Source organism: Stenella coeruleoalba (genome assembly GCF_951394435.1).
Source record: "Stenella coeruleoalba genome assembly, chromosome: 3".
Taxonomy (NCBI): Eukaryota; Metazoa; Chordata; class Mammalia; order Artiodactyla; family Delphinidae; genus Stenella; species Stenella coeruleoalba.
The window spans coordinates 34,634,341-34,655,456 of NC_137148.1; the positions used below are offsets into that span (position 1 = coordinate 34,634,341).

The following is a 21,116-nucleotide window of genomic DNA, read 5'->3' on the forward strand; positions in this document are numbered from 1 at the left end:
TCTGTGGTATTTTGTAAAAGTGGCACAAGCGATGAAGATAGTACATCTTTTATTATTCTCAAAAAACTTTAAATGAAGATTGGATAAATCAAGCATGTGTAATGCTATGAGAGGCACAGGTGCCAACACTGTAGAGTGATCAGGTGTGACTTGGAAAATCACTGTGAAGCTTCCGGTAGAAAAAACAGTTCTCCCATGCCTGCTCTCTCCAGATAAGCATATACAGTGATTTAATGATTGAATTTTTAAAAATTCTGCTATATTACATTATTACCAATTTGATGAAGTTAGTGGTAATAATACATTCTGTTGACAAAATAAAGCAGTGTGGCGGGCTCAGAGATGAAGGCAGACCATGTCAAAATGGAAGGGTAATGTATACAACCTGTAGACCCTTGTTTTACTCATATGGCTTCAAAAACTTTGCTCAGTGACAAACTCTTCAATCAGTTAGGAGAGGAAATGGTGTATAAAGTGAGCAGAAACTTGCTAGATTAATTGCAATCACTGCTTCCTTTATAATGGCATCAGCTCTCTAGACACCTGGGCTCTGATCCCAGCACTTACTCTGTGATGCAGTCCCTCCATGGCCTTTACTGTCCTATGTCTCAGCAAGACCAGATTCCCCACAAATTTCTAATTCTGTGATTCATAGGAATTGACTTTTAGGACAATCATCAAACATCCCAGCAATTTCTTTTGCATGCTCCAATGAAATATACATTATAGTGCCAAACTTAAAATTTTATCCTGAAGCCTAGATATTTTCACCTTCTTTTTCAGTGCACAGCAACAAAATAGTTCTCTAGCAAGCAAGAGGTATGACCTATAAACACAATTCCTTGGTTTGGCAAAAGATCATTCTACCTTACCTCTCTTACACAATGAAATTTCTAGGAGGAAAAAGGTGTATTTTAAAATAAATTAGTATTGTAAAAAAAAAAAATTTTTTTTTACCTGAGGTGTCAGCTCTACTTCTAATTCACCAGATAAATACTGTCGTTCAAATTCTGCATTTTCACCCACATACGAAGAGACCATGCGTTTTATCTGCTTGGATCGAAGTAAAAGGCCCAAACCAAAGTTGTCAACCCTAGAAGGAAAATGCAAGCAGCTTACAATCAAAGGGACATCTGATAGAATATTAATCTCACTTACATTCAAAAACTTGAAATTTTGTATGACAAACCACTCACATGTCTCCTGACAACCTCCTTTTCTCCCAACTTCGACTTCACTCTCCCTCCTCATTCTCATGCCCACAAGTGGCCATTCCCGCTCAACTAACTCTTTCCTAATTCTCAGAATGCATTTCCAAGGCTCTAACCTCCCCCCAACTGTCCTGACACACTGAATACCTTAAAGTAGTTCAGGTAACAGGTAACTGTCAACCTCCTGATAGACTTGTTTATAGTCTTAGCTTCCAATATTGAATCTAATAACATTTCCCACCCACCATGAGTGTAAAAAAAATACCTGCATGATTTATTCTTACTTGGTTCAAAAGAAGACTAAAGCCTAAATAACAAGTATTTTCAAGAGTGCATTTTTGAGATGTGAAAATTCCCTGAAGATTGATAACACACTTGTCCACTAGAGGGCTACAAATCACTAAAAAGTCGGTCTTGCAAAACATTACACAAAACGCTTTACGTTTTTTGTTTGTTTTTTACCTACTGCTGATTACTATCTAGCTAGGCGTTCAGTTCTTCAGGTAAACAATTCTGTTCCCCTCAATTCAGCTCCATCTGCAGCCTTCTTCATCTCATCTGATGGCAGCCCCATCCTCACTACTTCAGAACAAAATTCATGGTGTGATCTCTGACACACACATTCCATAGCAACTTTATTGGAAAATCCTGACTCTACCTTCAGAATCTATCCAGAATCTGAGCATTTCTCACTCCCTCTCTGGGACCGGCCCATCTCTTTCCCGGATACTGCAGTAACCTTTCTTGTTTCTAATCCTGCCTGCTACGATCTACTCATAAAATGACAGCCAAAAATACAAGTATAAAATAAAATATGTCAGATCATGTCACTGCTCTGCTCAAAACCCTGCCTTGGTACCCATTTATTTAGAGTAAAAGCAAATGTCTCTAGAGTGGACTGCAAGACCCCCTGGGATGGGATGGAATGCCCTTTCACACCTCTGACCTCACTCCTCCCATTTTCCTTTTTGCTCTCTTCTCTACCTCTTCTGGCCTCCTTACAGTCCCTCAAACATACCAGACATCTTGTCTAGGGGCCTTGAACTGGCCTTTCCATCTCTCTTGGAAACTTTTCCTCCAGATAGGGTTCTACATAAACATCTGTTGACCATTTGTCAAATGAATTTATTGCTTGATTTCACTTTCCCCCTCCTCACTGGCTCCTTTGTAATAAAAATGAAAATCATCAAGTCTTCATGCTAGATATTTGCTATGTGTCCCTCTGTATCCATTCTCCAACCTCTAGCCTGGGGCAGCTGCCCCGTGTAGACTGAATCATGGGGTGCCCTGCCCTCTGGCTTCTGATTGGGCCCATTCAGTGCTGACTGGGTTCAGCCAGTGTAAGGCACCACCAGGGGGGTTGTGGGGGGGTTGGGGGGAGAATGGTAGCAGGACATCTATTCCCTTGGCTCTCTCCCTGGCAGGCTGCAGCACATTGGATAGCCCTCTCCATAAGGCTTTCTTCTGGGTCCAAACAGCCCCCTCCCCTCATCCCATCAGGCCCAGGGCTGGAGGAAACAGCTCTCCACTGTTAATAATAATCTGGCACTTGGGGGCCATTATTAAGTAAAATAAGGGTTCCTTGGACACAAGCACTGCGATACAGATCATGGATCTGATAACCGGGGATACAGCATCAGTGGATCTGATGACCATGGATCTGATAACCAGGGTGGCTACTAAGTGACCAACTGGAGGGGTACACTGGACAAAGGTATGATTCACATCCAGGGCAGGACAGAGCAGGAGGGCCCGAGACTTCATCACACTACTCAGAATAGCCTGTAACTTAAAAGTTATGAATTGTTTATTTCTGGAATTTTCCATTTAATATTTTCAGACCAAGGTTGACCATAGATAACTGAAACCACGTAAAGCAAAATCATGGATATGGGAGGAGTGCTGCACATATTACCTGTTAGTATTTATTAGTCTTCTACATGGAAGTGGGGCTGCCCTTGGAGTTGTCTAAATCCCCACCTTCAAGAACTGTAATCCAAAATTACCTTGTCACAAGGAAATGAAAATAACTAATATAGCACACCTATTCTTCCCTGGGCTCTGTGATTTAATTGGTTGATATATAGCATATCGTGAAACTTTTGGTTTATACAGGCTTGTAATTCACATGTCAAAGTCTTCCAAAGATCAAAGGAACATCTGCAATTTTCCTGCCTTCCTAATCAATCCATATCAAAGTATTAATTCATCTGAATGATCCTAAGGTAGGGTTTGTCGTATCAAGACTGACAGTTAATACTCCATAGCAAAGTAAGTGGTACCTCAGGCCAACAGGTCTTAGTGATCATTAAAAGCAAATAAAACAAAAGTAGACAATCAGGAATCCTGAGCTTTGGAAAGACTTCCAATTCAGGCAGAACTTATATAGATGGAGTCTTAGGAGAAAATAGCCATTACTTCTTTTTTTTTTTAATTGAAGTATAGTTGATTTACAATGTATTGGTTTCAGGTGTACAGCAAAGTGATTTGGTTATATATTCATATACATTCTTTTTCAGATTCTTTTCCATTATAGGTTGTTACAAGATATTGAATATAGTTCCCTGTGCTATACAGTAGGTCCTTGTTTATCTATTTTACATATAGTAGTATATATCTGTTAATCCCAAACTCCTAATTTATCCCTCCTCTGCCCCCTTTCCCCTTTGGTAACCATAAGTTTGTTTCTATGTCTGTGAGTCTATTTCCGTTTTGTAAATAAGTTCATTTGTATCATTCTTTTCGATTCCACATATTGGTGATGACCATTACTTCTAATTCCATGTTCTCTACATTTACCCAACAACTCAAACCATGTCGTTGGTCCTCCAATAAAGTGATGCTAAGTTGTCCTCATTTATCTGACTCTAAGGATCAAAACAAAGCCCTCATCCCTATAGACCTCAAGGATTTAAACTCCTCTAATTATGAGAATCAACTTCCAATGAGGGTATGCAAAGTGCCTTCTTTGAGTTCAGCGAAGTAGGTTATCGGTACCTACTCTGCATCGAAAATTTACATTGATCTACACCACTCCTTGTAAGCACTGAGCTAACAGGAAAACCCAACCAAGTACTGATAATCAAAAGTATTTTTAATAAATATAAAGTCAGCTCAAAGGGCACAGGATGTGTTTAAGAAATATCAAGTGATCATGAACAAGTTACTTCCCGGATTACAGATGAGTTTCCCCTGTTAAATGAGGGAACTGGAACGGATGATCTCTACAATCCCGTCCAGCTCCAACTCTCGGTGATTCTAAGACTATAGGCTAAGCATAGCAGGAAATAGAAAACTACTCTATGGACTTCCCTGGCGGTCCAGTGGTTAAGACTCTATGATTCCACTGCAGGGGGCGCAGGTTTGATCCCTGGTGGGGGAACTAAGATCCCGCATGCTGCGTGAAGCAGCCAAAAAATAAATAAAAAGAAAAAAGAAAACTACTCCAAGTAACAGGATTGGCCTGTAATATACATCAGAGATAATAAATACAATTCAGTACACAAAGAAAGGCTAACCATCTCCAAAGGAATTCAGAAAGGGGAAAGATCAATGAAGGTTAGAGCAGTTCTATAATTAGATAGGGCTTCTTCTGTAAGATGGGAAAGATGTGGATAGGCAGAGAAGTGGAGAGCCTTCCAAATGAAAATAATAGCATAAATAAACTCAGCAAAGGAAAAAATGAGCACAAATGTAGATCAGTTTTGTTTCCTAAATAATCTGTGCTATTTCTTCTAAATTGCATTTATGATAACAGACTAAACTAACTGCCAATTCGGTTAATTTCTTTAATTTTTAAGATCTTTAAAGTCTTTCATTATTAAAAGAGGGCTGACAATTTACCATTTTGCACAAAAATAGCTTTTTCCTTGATAACTAAATATATCTTAATATGCAGGCCATTCATCATTAAAATGTTATGGCTCATCTTTGACCATTTTGATATGTGAGCCTACTGGCTTAAGTGCCAGCTGCATACCCTCCTCCTTTTACCAAGACCAGCAACATTTGTAACGATTGACGGTATTCTTTATGTATAATCTAGGGTAAGGGCATAACCAAAAGAAGACTTGAAACAGATTTCAAACGGATGTCCATCTTCCTTTATAAATAAAGATCTACAATAACATACAACATAAAGGAACCTCTTTAAATTTTAAAATGAAGGACTCAATTTGAACATACTTTTTTTTTTCATTGCAGGATCTTGGTTTCCCTGATCAAACCCATGCCCCCTGCAGTGGAAGCGCGGAGTCTTAACCACTGGACTGTGGCGGAAGTCCCAATTAACATTATCTTTTGATCCTCGAGCATACTGCTCTTGTCAATAGGGAAATTTTTCATTTCACTGATAGACTTCATTTCAGTATCATGGAGGACTGTCATTTCTTTCAAGCCAATTGTTTTAAAAATGCACGCTTACCCTGCATTGTTGCTGACTGCAGTTAGTCCTTTTACTCCAGTCTTTAGCAAAGCTCCTATAAGATTCTCTGGAATTCCACATAACCCAAAACCTATAATGAGCCAAAAAGATAAACAATTTGTGTAGAGGGTAATGTTCTTTTAGGGAATGTATGTGTCATTCTTTTTAATAAAAAAGAAAATATACCAACACATTATTAGACCTACTAAGCAAAATGCACAGGCATATCTCAGCAACTTAATAAATACACAATAAAAAGATCAAATTCCTGGTGCCAGGAATTTGAGGGGAGGGGGGAGATGAATACACAGAGTACATAAGTTTTTATGAGCAGTGACATACTTTGTATGACATTATAATGGATATATGTCATTATACTTTTGTCCAAACCCATAGAACATGCAACACTATTCACTTCGTTAAAGTGAAACTTAAGATGAACTGTGAACTTGTTGATTATGATGTGCCAAAGCAGTTCATCCCTAGCTTAAGAAAAAAAAAAAGCTACCACTCTTGATAATAGCTATGCATGTGTGGGGAGGCGGGTCATGGGGAATTTCTGTACCTTCCTGTCCATTTTGTTGTAAACCTAAAACTGCTTAAAAAAAAGTCTCAAAAAAAAAAAGAATTAACACTCAGGATAGACATTTTTGGCAAAACTTCTGTTTCACTTATATATGTACACATGTTTTATATGTGTGTGTGTTTGTTGGATTGTGATGTAAAATGTGTCTTTTAGATCAAAAAAGTTGGCAGGCCACGTTGGTTAAGTCTACTGGCAAATAAAAGCACAAATTAACCTCAGAAAAGATAAAATAAATAGTCATACAGCTGTATCCAAATGTTTTACATCGTTATATAGTACCAGACATCACTGTCAAGTCTTTATTCATAAGTATAAGGCCAAGTGCAACATGCTAATACGGCTACACGTTGTTCTTCTTGCACTTAACTACATATCTATTATTTTCCCACTTTAAAATTGAACCTTTGTACAGTCACTTTTTCAAGCATGTTTCTTTTATATGCCTGAGTTGATTTTGCAGATCTAGAAGCCTAAGCCAATGACTCATTTCCTTACATCTTCCACAATTCCTCAAATGGTATTGGGTCTAAAGTCCAATGACTGCTGAGTTGAATGAATGAAGAGCATGCTTAAAAATAAGCCTTGATTTTTGTGACCAAGGCCAAGAAATCCAAAGAAATGTACAATATAAGAATCAGGATAGAGAGAGGGGGAAGATGGCGGAAGAGTAAGACGCGGGGATCACCTTCCGCCCCACAGATACATCAGAAATACTTCTACACGTGGAACAACTGCTACAGAACACCTACTGAACGCTAGCAGAAGACCTCAGACCTCCCAAAAGGCAAGAAACTCCCCACGTACCTGGGTAGGGCAAAACAAAAAAGAAAAAACAGAGACAAAGAATAGGGACGGGCCCTGCACCAGTGGGAGGGACCAGTGAAGGAGGAAAGGTTTCCACACACTAGAAGCCCCTTCGCGGGCGGAAACTGCGGGTGGCGGAGGAGGGGAGCTTCAGGGCCGCGGAGGAGAGCACAGCCACAGGGTTGCGGAGGGAAAAGCAGGGAGATTCCTGCACAGAGGATCGGTGCCGACCAGCATTAACCAGCCTGAGAGGCTTGTCTGCGCACCACCGGGGCGGGCGGGTCTGGGAGCTGAGGCTCGGGCTTCGGTAGGATCAGTGTGAACACAGCTTGAAGGGGTTAGTGCACCATGGCTAGACGGGAGGGAGTCTGGGAAAAAGTCTGGGCCTGACAAAGAGGCAAGAGACTTTTTCTTCCCTCTTTGTTTCCTGGTGCTCAAGGAGAGGGGATTAAGAGAGCTGCTTAAAGGAGATCCAGAGAAGGGGGCAAACCGCGGCTAACAGAGCAGACCCCAGAGACGAGCATGAGATGCTAAGGCTGCTGCTGCCACCACCAAGAAGCCTGTGTGCGAGCACAGGTCACTATCCACACATCCCTTCCGGGTAGCCTGTGCAGCCCGCCACTGTCAGGGTCCCGGGATCCAGGGACAACTTCCCCGCGAGAATGCACGGCGCGCCTCAGGCTGGTGCAACGTCACGCCGGCCTCTGCCGCTGCAGGCTTGCCCCACACTCTGTGGCCCTCTCTCCCCCGGGCCTGAGTGAGCCAGAGCCCCCGAGTCAGTGGTTCCTTTAACCCCATCCTGTCTGAGCGAAGAACAGAAGCCCTCCGGCGACCTACACGCAGAGGCGGGGCCAAATCCAAAGCTGAACAGCGGGAGCTTTGCAAACAAAGAAGAGAAAGGGAAATCTCTCCCAGCAGCCTCAAGAGCAGTGGATTAAATCTCCACAATCAACTTGATGTACCTTGCATCTGAGGAATACCTGAATACACAAGAAATCATCCCAAATTGCGGAGGTGGACTTTGAGAGCAAGATTTACTATTTTTTCCCCTTTTCCTCTTTTTGTGAGTGTCTGCTTCTGTGGGAGATTTTGTCTGTATAGCTTTGCTTTCACCATTTCTCCTAGGGTTCTATATGTCCGTTTTTCTTTGGTTTTTTTTTTTTTACTTAAAAAATTTCTTTTTCTCGATACTTTTTTATTTTAATAACTTTATTTTATTTTACCTTACTTTATTTTTTTTTTAGCCTCTTTCTTTCTTTCTAATTTTTCTCCCTTTTATTCTGAGCCATGTGGATGAAAGGCTCTTGGTGCTGCAGCCAGGAGTCAGTGCTGTGCCTCTCAGGTGGGAGAGCCAACTTCAGGACACTGGTCCACAAGACACCTCCCAGCTCCACCTAATATCAAATGGCGAAAATCTCCCAGAGATCTCCATCTCAACACCAACACCCAGCTTCACTCAACGACCAGCAAGCTACAGTGCTGGACACCCTATAACAAACAACTAGCAAGACAGGAACACAACCCCACCCATTAGCAGAGAGGCTGCCTAAAATCATAATAAGTCCACAGACACCCCAAAACAAACCACCAGACATGGACCTGCCCACCAGAAAGACAAGATACAGCCTCATCCACAAGAACACAGGCACTGGTCCCCTCCAACAGGAAGCCTACACAACACACTGAACCAACCTTAGACACTGGGGACAGACACCAAAAACAACGGGAACTACAAACCTGCAGCCTGCAAAAAGGAGACCCCAAACACGGTAAGATAAGCAGAATGAGAAGACAGAAAAACACACAGCAGATGAAGGAGAGACATAAAAACCCATCAGACCTAACAAATGAAGAGGAAATAGGCAGTCTACCTGAAAAAGAATTCAGAATAATGATAGTAAAGATGATCCAAAATCTTGGAAAGAGAATAGACAAAATGCAAGAAACTTTTAACAAGGACCTAGAAGAACTAAAGATGAAACAAGCAACGATGAACAACACAATAAATGAAATTCAAAATACTCTGGAAGGGATCAATAGCAGAATAACTGAGGCAGAAGAACGGATAAGTGACCTGGAAGATAAAATAGTGGAAATAACTACTGCAGAGCAGAATAAAGAAAAAAGAATGAAAAGATCTGAGGACAGTCTCAGAGACCGCTGGGACAACAATGAATGCACCAACATTCGAATTATAGGGGTTCCAGAAGAAGAAGAGAAAAAGAAAGGGACTGAGAAAATATTTGAAGAGATTATAGTTGAAAACTTCCCTAATATGGGAAAGGAAATAGTTAATCAAGTCCAGGAAGCACAGAGAGTCCCATACAGGATAAATCCAAGGAGAAACATGCCAAGACACAAATTAATCAAACTGTCAAAAATTAAATACAAAGAAAACATATTAAAATCAGCAAGGGAAAAACAAAAAATAACACACAAGGGAATCTCCATAAGGTTAACTGCTGATCTTTCAGCAGAAACTCTGCAAGACAGAAGGGACTGGCAGGACATATTTAAAGTGATGAAGGAGAAAAACCTACAACCAAGATTACTCTACCTAGCAAGGATCTCATTCAGTTTTGATGGAGAAATTAAACCTTTACAGAAAAGCAAAAGCTGAGAGAGTTCAGCATCACCAAACCAGCTTTTCAACAAATGCTAAAGGACCTTCTCTAGACAAGAAACACAAGAGAAGGAAAAGACCTACAATAACAAACCCAAAATAATTAAGAAAATGGGAATGGGAACATACATATCAATAATTACCTTAAACGTAAATGGATTAAACGCTCCCACCAAAAGACACAGACTGGCTGAATGGATACAAAACCAAGACCCATATATATGCTGTCTACAAGAGACCCACTTCAGACCTAGAGACACATACAGACTGAAAGTAAGGGGATGGAAAAAGATATTCCATGCAAAGGGAAACCAAAAGAAAACTGGAATAGCAATTCTCATATCAGACAAAAGAGACTTTAAAATAAAGACTATTACAAGAGACAAAGAAGGACACTACATAATGATCAAGGGATCGATCCAAGAAGAAGATATAAGAATTGAAAATATTTATGCACCCAATATAGGAGCACTTCAATACATAAGGCAAATACTAACAGCCATAAAAGGGGAAATTGACAGTAACACATTCATAGTAGGGGACTTTAACACCCCACTTTCACTAATGGACAGATCATCCAAAATGAAACTAAATAAGGAAACACAAGCTTTAAATGATACATTAAACAAGATGGACTTAATTGATATATATAGGACATTCCATCCAAAAACAACAGAATACACATTTTTCTCAAGTGCTCATGGAACATTCTCCAGGATAGATCATATCTTGGGTCACAAATCAAGCCTTGGTAAATTTAAGAAAATTGAAACTGTATCAAGTATCTTTTCTGACCACAATGCTATGAGACTAGATATCAATTACAGGAAAAGATCTGTAAAAAATACAAACATATGGAGGCTAAACAATACACTACTCAATAACGAAGTGATCACTGAAGAAATCAAAAAGGAAATAAAAAAATACTAAGAAACAAATGACAATGAACGCATGACAACCCAAAACCTATGGGATGCAGCAAAAGCAGTTCTAAGAGGGAAGTTTATAGCAATACAATCCTACCTTAAGAAACAGCAAACATCTTGAATAAACAACCTAACCTTGCACATAAAGCAATTAGAGAAAGAAGAACAAATAAACCCCAAAGTTAGCAGAAGGAAAGAAATAATAAAAATCAGATCAGAAATAAATGAAAAAGAAATGAAGGAAGCAATAGCAAAGATCAATAAAACTAAAAGCTGGTTCTTTGAGAAGATAAATAAAATTGATAAACCATTAGCCAGACTCATCTAGAAAAAAACGGAGAAGACTCAAATCAATAGAATTTGAAATGAAAAAGGAGAAGTAACAATTGACACTGCAGAAATACAAAGGATCATAAGAGATTACTACAAGCAACTCTATGCCAATAAAATGGACAACCTGGAAGAAATGGACAAATACTTAGAAATGTATAACCTTCCGAGACTGAATCAGGAAGAAATAGAAAATATGAACAGACCGATCACAAGCACTGAAATTGAAACTGTGAGTAAAAATCTTCCAACAGACAAAAGCTCAGGATCAGATGGCTTCACAGGCGAATTCTACCAAACATTTAGAGAAGAGCTGACACCTATCCTTCTCAAACTCTTCCAAAATATAGCAGAGGGAGGAACACTCCCAAACATTCTATGAGGCCACCATCACCCTGATACCAAAACCAGACAAGGATGTCACAAAGAAAGAAAACTACAGGCCTATATCACTGATGAACATAGATGCAAAAATCCTCAACAAAATACTAGCAAACAGAATCCAACAGCACATTAAAAGGATCATACACCATGATCAAGTGGGGTTCATTCCAGGAATGCAAGGATTCTTCAATATACGCAAACCAATCAACGTGATACACCATATTAACAAATTGAAGGAGAAAAACCCTATGGTCATCTCAATAGATGCAGAGAAAACTTTCAACAAAATTTAACACCCATTTATGATAAAAATCCTGCAGAAAGTAGGCATAGAGGGAACTTTCCTCAACATAATAAAGGCCATATATGACAAATGTACAGCCAACATCGTCCTCAATGGTGAAAAACTGAAAGCATTTCTAAGATCAGGAACGAGACAAGGTTGCCCACTCTCACCTCTCTTATTCCACATAGTTTTGGAAGTTTTAGCCACAGCAATCAGAGAAGAAAAGGAAATAAAAGGAATCCAAATCGGAAAAGAAGAAGTAAAGCTGTCACTGTTTGCAGATGACATGATACTATACATAGAGAATCCTAAAGATGCTACCAGAAAACTACTAGAGCTAATCAGTGAATTTGGTAAAGTATCGGGATACAAAATTAATGCACAGAAATCTCTGGCATTCCTATACACTAATGATGAAAAATCTGAAAGTGAAATCAAGAAAACACTCCCATTTACCCTTGCAACAAAAAGAATAAAATATCTAGGAATAGGGGCTTCCCTGGTGGCGTAGTGGTTGGGAGTCCACCTGCCGATGCAGGGGACACGGGTTCGTGCCCCGGTCTGGGAGGATCCTGTGCGCCAACAGAACAGCTGGGCCCGTGAGCCGTGGCCGTTGGCCCTGTGCGTATGGAGCCTGTGCTTCTGCAATGGGAGGGGCTGTGACAGTGAGAGGCCCGTGTACCGCAAAAGAAAAAAAAAAAAAATCTAGGAATAAACCCACGTACGGAGGCAAACGACCTGTATGCAGAAAATTATAAGACACTGATGAAAGAAATTAAAGATGATACAAATAGATGGAGAGATATACCATGTTCTTGGATTGGAAGAATCAACATTGTGAAAATGTCTCTACTACCCAAAGCAATCTACAGATTCAATGCAATCCCTACCAAACTACCACTGGCATTTTTCACAGAACTACAACAAAAAATTTCACAATTCGTATGGAAACACAAAAGACTCCGAATAGCCAAAGCAATCTTGAGAAAGAAAAACGGAGCTGGAGCAATCATGCTCCCTGACTTCAGACTATACTACAAAGCTACAGTAATCAAGACAGTATGGTACTGGCACAAAAACAGAAAGACAGATCAATGGAACAGGATAGAAAGCCCAGAGATACACCCACGCACATATGGTCACCTTATCTTTGATAAAGGAGGCAGGAATGTACAGTGGAGAAAGGACAGCCTCTTCAGTAAGTGGTGCTGGGAAAAGTGGACAGGTACATATAAAAGTATGAGATTAGATCACTCCCTAATACCATATACAAAAATAAGCTTGAAATGGATTAAAGACCTAAATGTAAGGCCAGAAACTATCAAACTCTTAGAGGAAAACATAGGCAGAACACTCTATGACATAAATCACAGCAAGATCCTTTTTGACCCACCTCCTAGAGAAATGGAAATAAAAACAAAAATAAACAAATGGGACCTAATGAAACTTCAAAGCTTTTGCACAGCAAAGGGAACCATAAACAAGACCAAAAGACAACCCTCAGAATGGGAGAAAATATTTGCAAATGAAGCAACTGACAAAGGATTAATTTCCAAAATTTACAAGCAGCTCATGCACCTCAATAACAAAAAAACAAAATGGGCAGAAGACCTAAATAGACATTTCTCCAAAGAAGATATACAGACTGGCAACAAACACATGAAAGAATGCTCAACATCATTAATCATTAGAGAAATGCAAATCAAAACTACAATGAGATATCATCTCACACCAGTCAGAATGGCCATCATCAAAAAATCTAGAAACAATAAATGCTGGAGAGGGTGTGGAGAAAAGGGAACACTTCTCCATAGTGGAGAATGTGAATTGGTTCAGCCACTGGTGGGAATGTGAATTGGTTCAGCCGGTGGGAATGTGAATTGGTTCAGCCACTATGGAGAACAGTATGGAGGTTCCTTAAAAAACTACAAATAGAACTACCATATGACCCAGCAATCCCACTACTGGGCATATACCCTGAGAAAGCCATAATTCAAAAAGAGTCATGTACCAAAATGTTCATTGCAGCTCTATTTACAATAGCCCGGAGATGGAAACAACCTAAGTGTCCATCATTGGATGAATGGATAAAGAAGCTGTACCACATATATACAATGGAATATTACTCAGCCATAAAAAGAAACGAAATCGAGCTATTTTTAATGAGGTGGATGGACCTAGAGTCTGTCATACAGAGTGAAGTAAGTCAGAAAGAGAAAGACAAATACCGTATGCTAACACATATATATGGAATTTAAGAAAAAAAATGTCATGAAGAACCTAGGGGTAAGACAGGAATAAAGACACAGACCTACTAGAGAATGGACTTGAGGTTATGGGGAGGGGGACAGGTAAGCTGTGACAAAGTGAGAGAGTGGCATGGAAATATATACACTACCAAATGTAAAACAGAAAGCTAGTGGGAAGCAGCCGCATAACACGGGGAGATCAGCTAGGTGGTTTGTGACCACCTAGAGGGGTGGGATAGGGAGGGTGGGAGGGAGGGAGACACAAGAGGCAAGAGATATGGGAACATATGTATATGTATAACTGATTCACTTTGTTATAAAGCAGAAACTAACACACCATTGTAAAGCAATTATGAGTGTGAGACAGTGGTGCTAAAAAATATTCTAAACAAAGAAAAGCAAAGACCTTGGGAGACTCACTAACAGATAGAGGCATATGTGCTCTCAAACTCATAAAATGAGGAGACACAAGAAGAGTGACTAGCTGTGGGCTGATGAGATCAATGAATTCCCAAGAATCTACGGATTTTTCAAAACTACTAATAAGATACCACCATTTAAGGCGTCAGCTTTTCAAAATAATAGAAAAAGAAACACAAAAGGAAAGAAAAGGTAAAACATAAAGTGCTAAACCTTGCTGAGCTTTCAGGAAGGGGGCACTAATAAAAAATAGATAATATGTAATTAATAAATAAAAATAAGATAATGAATAAATAAGTAATAAAATAATTGGCATTTCCAATATTTGGCATTTATTAACTAAGCAGGAAAATAATTGGCATTTCTAATCTACATACTTTGCCATTGTAATTTCCCTGCTTTGCTAAAAACATAAGGCTGTTACCATAAAAAGAAAAACAATACTATTACTCACCACCAACCAGTACTGTTGCACCATCAGGGACGTCTTTTACCGCTTCCACTGGATCCATATAAAATTTGGTATGGCGACGTGTGCTGGTTGAAAAGTAGCAAACACATTCCTAAAACATTAAAAAACATTTTTAAGTGAATAAACATTTGGAAACATGCGTTCCCTTTCCATGTATAGCGATGTATTCAATTTTTATCTATACAATTTCACTAGCTCATCTTTGAAAGAGTTGGGCTGTAAGTAGTTCATCTTAGGAGTAGGATGGACATACTCTATCCACAGATTATCACCAGAATCCCCTTATGACCAATATCTTTTATTATATAAGGAAAACTCTGTCATTTGCGGCCCCTCGGAAGAGTGAAAGAAAGTAGATAACCTGTACACTGGGACTCAAATTCACAATATCGGTGTCATCAAGCATCAATTTCTGATAGCAACACAACCAACAAATATTTACTGTGACAAAATTTATGTGCCAAGTTCTGCACTATTTATTTCAATCTATCGATAGTAAGGATTAAGACGCAACTGTTGCTCTCAATACTACAAACACTACATATTTGGACCCTGATCCAATCTTGGGTGTCAAAGAATGCCTCCTGAAAGGACAAGTAAAGAACAGCACACCAAAAAACTCATTCCCCTAAGGGGCCTGAAGTTTATGGATGCTGGAGAAAAGTAGCAAACTGTTATCTGCAAGAGAGGCATGGTTAGTCTTACCCCAGTGTACTATTTGTTGCAAATCAGGCTATCTAGCGAGCATTCACCATCAGTTTTAAACTGTTTCCCTCTTTACACTTCGTCTACAATATGGACAGGAAAAAATAATAAAGTCGATTGTGTTGTAATCAATCACTCATACTCAACATCCTCTCTCCTTTATTCTCATTATATAGTCAACCTAAAAACAGAGGGAGTAGAGAGAATGACACCTGACTCCTGAGATGCTGTCCCTTAACCAGCCCAACGAGGTTGTAAACTCACATCCACGAGGTTGTAAACTCACATCCACGGCCTATCAGTCTCCCAGACAGAGAACCCGAGGGGGTCCTTTTAGCAGCAAAAACGAGCACTGTCATTCTTTTCTTCCTCCAAAAACTCCTTTCATAAAAAGTGTCAATTAATACAAAAGAAAATTTAAGAGAACTATACTGAAAGTCAAATGAGACCTGCAAAGGTATAGGTTGCCCAAATGACCTTCGTCCTTCTAAATTTCAACCTTGGTCAAGGTCAGATGAGGAGCTTGGTATACACTGGCATACTGCCCAAACACGGGGGAAGTAAGTAGAGGCGGGGATAGAAAGGAAAGGGCTTGAGTTACAGCTTTCTCCTCTTCCCTACCCTCAAGTAGCAAGGAGTTATTTGATTCTGTCTTAACACACACATACACACAAAAACATATTTTTAATCTTAGAAATTAAAAGTTTGATAGTCTGAATAAGTAGGTTGAGAAATTGAATATTTCCTGCCATATTAGTAAACAAAGAATGTCACCGTCACCAGCGATTGCAAGCCCTCCAATGTGAGCTGATGAGCCCTGAAAAAACTCAGGGCTGAAAAGAATACCTACCATCTAGCAGCCATCAGATTGCCGCCACTCCCTGCAGGGAGCCCTGAGGAAACTCAGGATGTAAAAATACAGGCCCCAGATAGGTGCATATCAAAGGAGTGATTTCAGTGAGCCCAGACTCTAGCATCTTCCCATACAGAGAAAAAAAGGGCTAAATTCCTTAACTTGAGATATCTGGTTTTCTTTATTTAACAACAATCTTTTGACGTTCCCAATTACCTGCTCTTTGTAGCAAAACTTCTAAATATCCTGGCCCCGCCCCTGGACTCCTCCGAGCAGTTTCAGAGTTATCTGAAATGCTGTCTCCTGGGCTGCAGTCCTCATTTTGCCCGAAATAAAACTTTAACTCGCAACTCTCACATTGTGCATATATATATATTTTTTAAGTCAACAGTCTATTTTAGTCGAAGTCAATGGCAATGGCTCTGAAAGTGCAGTCCTCAGACCTGAAGCATTATCAACTGGGAACTTATTAATGCAGAGTACGGGGCTCCAGCCAGGACTTACTAAATCAGAAATTCTGGGGATGAACACAGCAATCTATTTAATAAAGCCTCCAGGTAATTCTGATGCAAACTCAAGTTTGAAAGACATGTTTATCATAAATAAAAAACAAAAAAACCTATCTCATTTTACCTGTTGGGTATGTTTAGCAGAAAAATTCTCAAGGTTACCACATAAGTTTCCCACAGCGTTCTCTCATCCACCTATGAAACGTGTTGAATGTCTATTCTATGCAGGGTAGTGTGTAATGTTGAGAGAGACAGAGAATACGGCATACAATATGGTCTCTGCAAATTTCATCTGGTTATGAAGACAATGTACACACATTCAAAAAGTTAAACAAGTACACAAGTGTCACAGTTAACGCAAGCAGGAGGTAAGGATTTAAGGGCTAAATAAGCAGTAAGAGCCCTAAGTGCCAAGCACCGAAGGAACACAGGGAAGCTGGAGTTGGACCTATGATAAACCTGAAAGGAGAGATGAGATACAGAAAACCCCGTAATTTGTAGCTCGGCCATCTAAGAAGAGGTTTGCTGGGTTTCGGGAATAGTTTAACAATATACTGAAGAAAATGAGTAAGTTACACTTAGGTAAATAAGTAACTGTCAAAAGAAGGAATGATACTGACCTTGGCCCAAGGATATCGCTGTGTCCTGATTTGCATTAGTTTCAGCGCCCACAGCAATCTGACTGAACGTCAAGTTCCCTTTTAATAATGCTTTACATATCCAAAGCTATCTGCAATTATCAAAATGCTTCCTAAGAAGCATTTATGAGTAAACCGGTCCAGGTCTAAATCATCCTAGCACTTACCTACGGGGCTTGGTGGCCCCTCTGCGTTCACCGCTCTCAGAGAGTGGACGTGGGGAAGAAGGGAGAGCAATGGGACGGGGCAGGAGTTCCCTGTGAGTACTCAAGTGTGCAAGGCACGCTTTTAAGCTCGGAACTATTGTTCAAAACGCTAAGTAAAGACATCACTTTTCCTTGTCTCTTCCAAGGAGAAGGCTCCCGTGGTGATGGACGTAGCCAAGGTAAGCCACCCTCCAAGACTCAGAGCTCTGGTCCTATCCGAGGACTCGGAATAGGAACCGCACCGGGACGTGGGCTTACAGGCGGGGACAGAGCATGGGGCAAAAAAAGACCACACATCAGCCAACAATCGCGGCGCGAATGCCTCAAGATACTACCACTCGTAACATGTTTGCAGTGAAGGCGGAACAAGGTTTGCAAAAAGCTTTGAAATCGGAAATCCGGAGGAGCCTTGGAAGAAGGGGCGCCGGTGCCCAAAGCCCGCGCTCTAGCCACCGCCTATCCTCTACAGGCTCCTCCGCGTGGGGAGGTAAAAAACGCCCAGGCAACGGCTCCAGTCCGGGTTCCCTGTCCCACCGCAGAGGTGCGGCGCAGCCCTATCCGGGAGGTGGGGCGCAGCGTCCCATCCCCTTGGCGGTGAACTCAAGCCGACCCCTGGCTAGCCCAGCGCTGGGTTCCGGGCCTCTAGAGGCGCCCCTGCCCCGAGATCCCCAAATCGGAGCGCAAACCTACCAGCTACAGCCGTCGCCCCTTGCCCCCTTTAAACAAGCGAACCCTCCTCGTCCCGTTTAGGCCGCCAGAGCCCCTTCCCAGAAGGCTGCCAAGGAAGCGGAGACGCGTGCCGGGAAGGACGCGAGCGAGCCCCGAAGGGCGCGGCGGCGCTGCCAGGCGTCCTCCTGCCCCTCAGCCTCTCTGCGCGCTTCTTTGCCTCGTTTCGCCCCATCGGGAAAGCAGGTGCAGAACCAAGCCAAGGAGGCCATGCGGCAGAGCGGCCAGGCAAGGAAGGCGTCGTCGCGTCTCGGGGCCCTGGATGCCGGCTCCCGGACTGGAGCGGGTGGGTACGGGCAGAGGAGAAAACGCTGGCACCACTCGGGGTTTCGTCCGCACTCGTTCGACACGCGGCCTTGCTCTTCACCCGCACTTTTACCTTGGACCAGGCGCCCCCGGGGCGGCGGGCGGAGGGGCAGAACCGCAGGCGGGAGGAGAGGCGTGTGAGTGCCGCCATGGTTGGGCTGGGGGGTAGTCGCAGGCCGGGCCGAAGCGAGCGTGTGAGTGTGTCAGCAGGCGCGGCCCGGGCCTCCGCGTCACCGAACGGGAGGAAAAAGAAGGCGCGCAGGGGGCGGGCTGCAGGCTCGAACGCGCTTCTGTGACGTCCTGGGACCTCCGGGGCCGGGCTCCGGCTGACGGAGAAGAGATGCTGGGAGGGGCCGGCGGCCGGGGCGGATCGCGGGTAAAGTGCCGTTCCGGCCGCGCTCGGATGCTTCCTCGCGTCGGGCGTATTCCAGACCGTCGTGTTGCGTGCCTTTGCCGCCGCAGCTCCTCGGCTTTGAGCTATCGCGGGTATCTGTCTATACATACCAAGGTCAGGGATAAACCTTGGCCTAGCGTTCGGGCGGCGCAGGAGGGCCTCTCCCGGAGCTCGCTGCTTTTTCATGTCAGTGTCTGGCGCCTGTGTGGGCTGCAAAGGGGTACCTGCCTGGAGGCCCACCGCCTCTCTTTCCCCCGTCTGGACAGCGTTCCCACGTCTTCCATTTCTCAGTCGCCTCTCCCCACACCTGTCCCTGGCTTGTGTAGAGTTAAGTTTGCTCTGAGAACCTGCCACGAGCCATATTCCTTGAAGTGTGATCAGACAGGCCTGGTCAAGATTGTCCCTGGTCAGGAAGGCAAGATTAGGACTGAGCCTCTGGGACCTGATTTTAGCACACCTTCTTTTCCATCCCTATCATCCAAGTCTGCATTTTTCAGGATCTTTCTGGCACTGGAGTCCCAGAAACCCCAGATATTACTCAGCAGATGCAAACATACAGCTGTGTATCCCTTTGACTGACCTGAGACAATTTCATAACTTTCCTAAGCCTGTGTCCTTATCTGCAAATTAAAATTGCTTATAATACTCAGAACTGTCCTGAAGATTACATGAGGTAATTCATGCAAAGCTTCTGGCCCCATTTATAAACACTCAATAAATCTTAGGCGTTACTCTAAGTTTCTTCAAGTTGGCAGTGGTGCATTGATATGACACATACATTCAATGAAAGTCTGATTTCTTCAGAACCGTCTATGTACTTAGCAGCTGAGTGGAAGGACCAAGTGGAAAATCAATAAACATTTTATTTGATTAAGGGCTGACCATGTCCTGGGAATGTGGCTGTTGGTTTTTGAAGCAAAGCTAACACGAAAATTAAATGAGCCCTTAGCTTCCTTAGCAAGTATACTGAGACGGTGGACAGTCAGTCCAGTTTAAATTGTTTCTATAAAAGCACTGCCCTTTCATGGTATTCTTTTTAACTCCGAATTTCTTTTTTTCCTGTGAATACTATATATATATATTTTTTTACATCTTTACTGGAGTATAATTGCTTTACATTGTTGTGTTAGTATGATTTTAATTAAAGTCATTGAGAGAACAAAATACCAAGTTAGACTGTCCAGTGACATAAGGAGAAATTAACTTCACAATGCTCTCTATTTTCAACACATTTTAAGAACTTGGATAGAGGGGAAATTTAGGTATTAGAACTAAAGTCCCATTTCTAGTCCTAATACAACATATAACGCCATCATAGGGTAGCTGGCAGAATGTGAAAAAGCTAAACTTCACAACTGGGTCTGCTTTTCCACTTTCACCCTTCCAGAGGACACATGAAATGGAAAACAGCATTGGCAACTGTGTCAAACTGTGGTCATATGACTCACTCTTCTTGGCTGGTCTCACTCTGTTGCTCCTGGCTGAGGAAAAGACACATATTTTTAGTCTTGTACTCTATGTGACTCTTAAATCTCGTGAAAAAAATCAGCCTCATTACTCAACGGTCAAAACACACTATTATTTTTTGGTGACTCTATGACTCCATTTTGTACTTTTAAATAAAATATGAGAAGCTTCAGCTTGAACAAATTATAGAAAAGTTTTTCTGTCGGATTTTCCTTCTGGTTCCACAACCATTTCAATTTTAATCTCTGTAAAATCTACTTTTTAAAAACATCTGGAACTCTACTCGATACTCTGTAATGACCTGTTTGGGAAAAGAATCTATAAAAGAGTGGATATATGTATAATATATGTACAACTGATTCACTTTGCTGTACACCTGAAACTAACACAACATTGTGAATTAACTATACTCCAATAAAAACTATTTAAAAATAAAAGTAAAAAAACCCAAAAATATCCAAATTTTTCTGAACTAGTAAGAATAGCTCCCTTTTGTTTTAGGGGCAGTTTGTGACAGATATATATCATATTCTGGAAACTTTTCCTCAAGTAATATTGTAGAGTTTAACTTCCACATTCTTAAAACTTGGGAGAGGAA

General features: G+C 41.5%; 1 protein-coding gene across 5 annotated transcripts in view; it reads right to left on the minus strand.

Annotated features, from left to right (window-relative positions):
• The window catches only part of OXCT1 (3-oxoacid CoA-transferase 1), a 144,098-nt gene extending 123,809 nt beyond the window's left edge, over positions 1 to 20,289 (minus strand). For 3 of the 5 annotated variants that reach the window (XM_079917113.1, XM_079917112.1, XM_079917111.1), the window contains exons 1-4: positions 18,731 to 20,289; positions 14,697 to 14,805; positions 5,635 to 5,725; positions 958 to 1,093 (exon numbers count right to left, since the gene is read on the minus strand). In XM_079917113.1, coding sequence (XP_079773239.1) covers positions 958 to 1,093; positions 5,635 to 5,725; positions 14,697 to 14,805; positions 18,731 to 19,237 — 843 coding nt within the window. In that variant the 5' untranslated portion in view covers positions 19,238 to 20,289. Of the gene's footprint in view, positions 1 to 957; positions 1,094 to 5,634; positions 5,726 to 14,696; positions 14,806 to 15,075; positions 16,190 to 17,586; positions 17,606 to 18,730 lie in introns of those variants that run through there. The other 2 variants (XM_079917115.1, XM_079917114.1) reach the window with 2 other exon arrangements.
• Between the last annotated feature and the right edge of the window lie 827 nt (positions 20,290 to 21,116).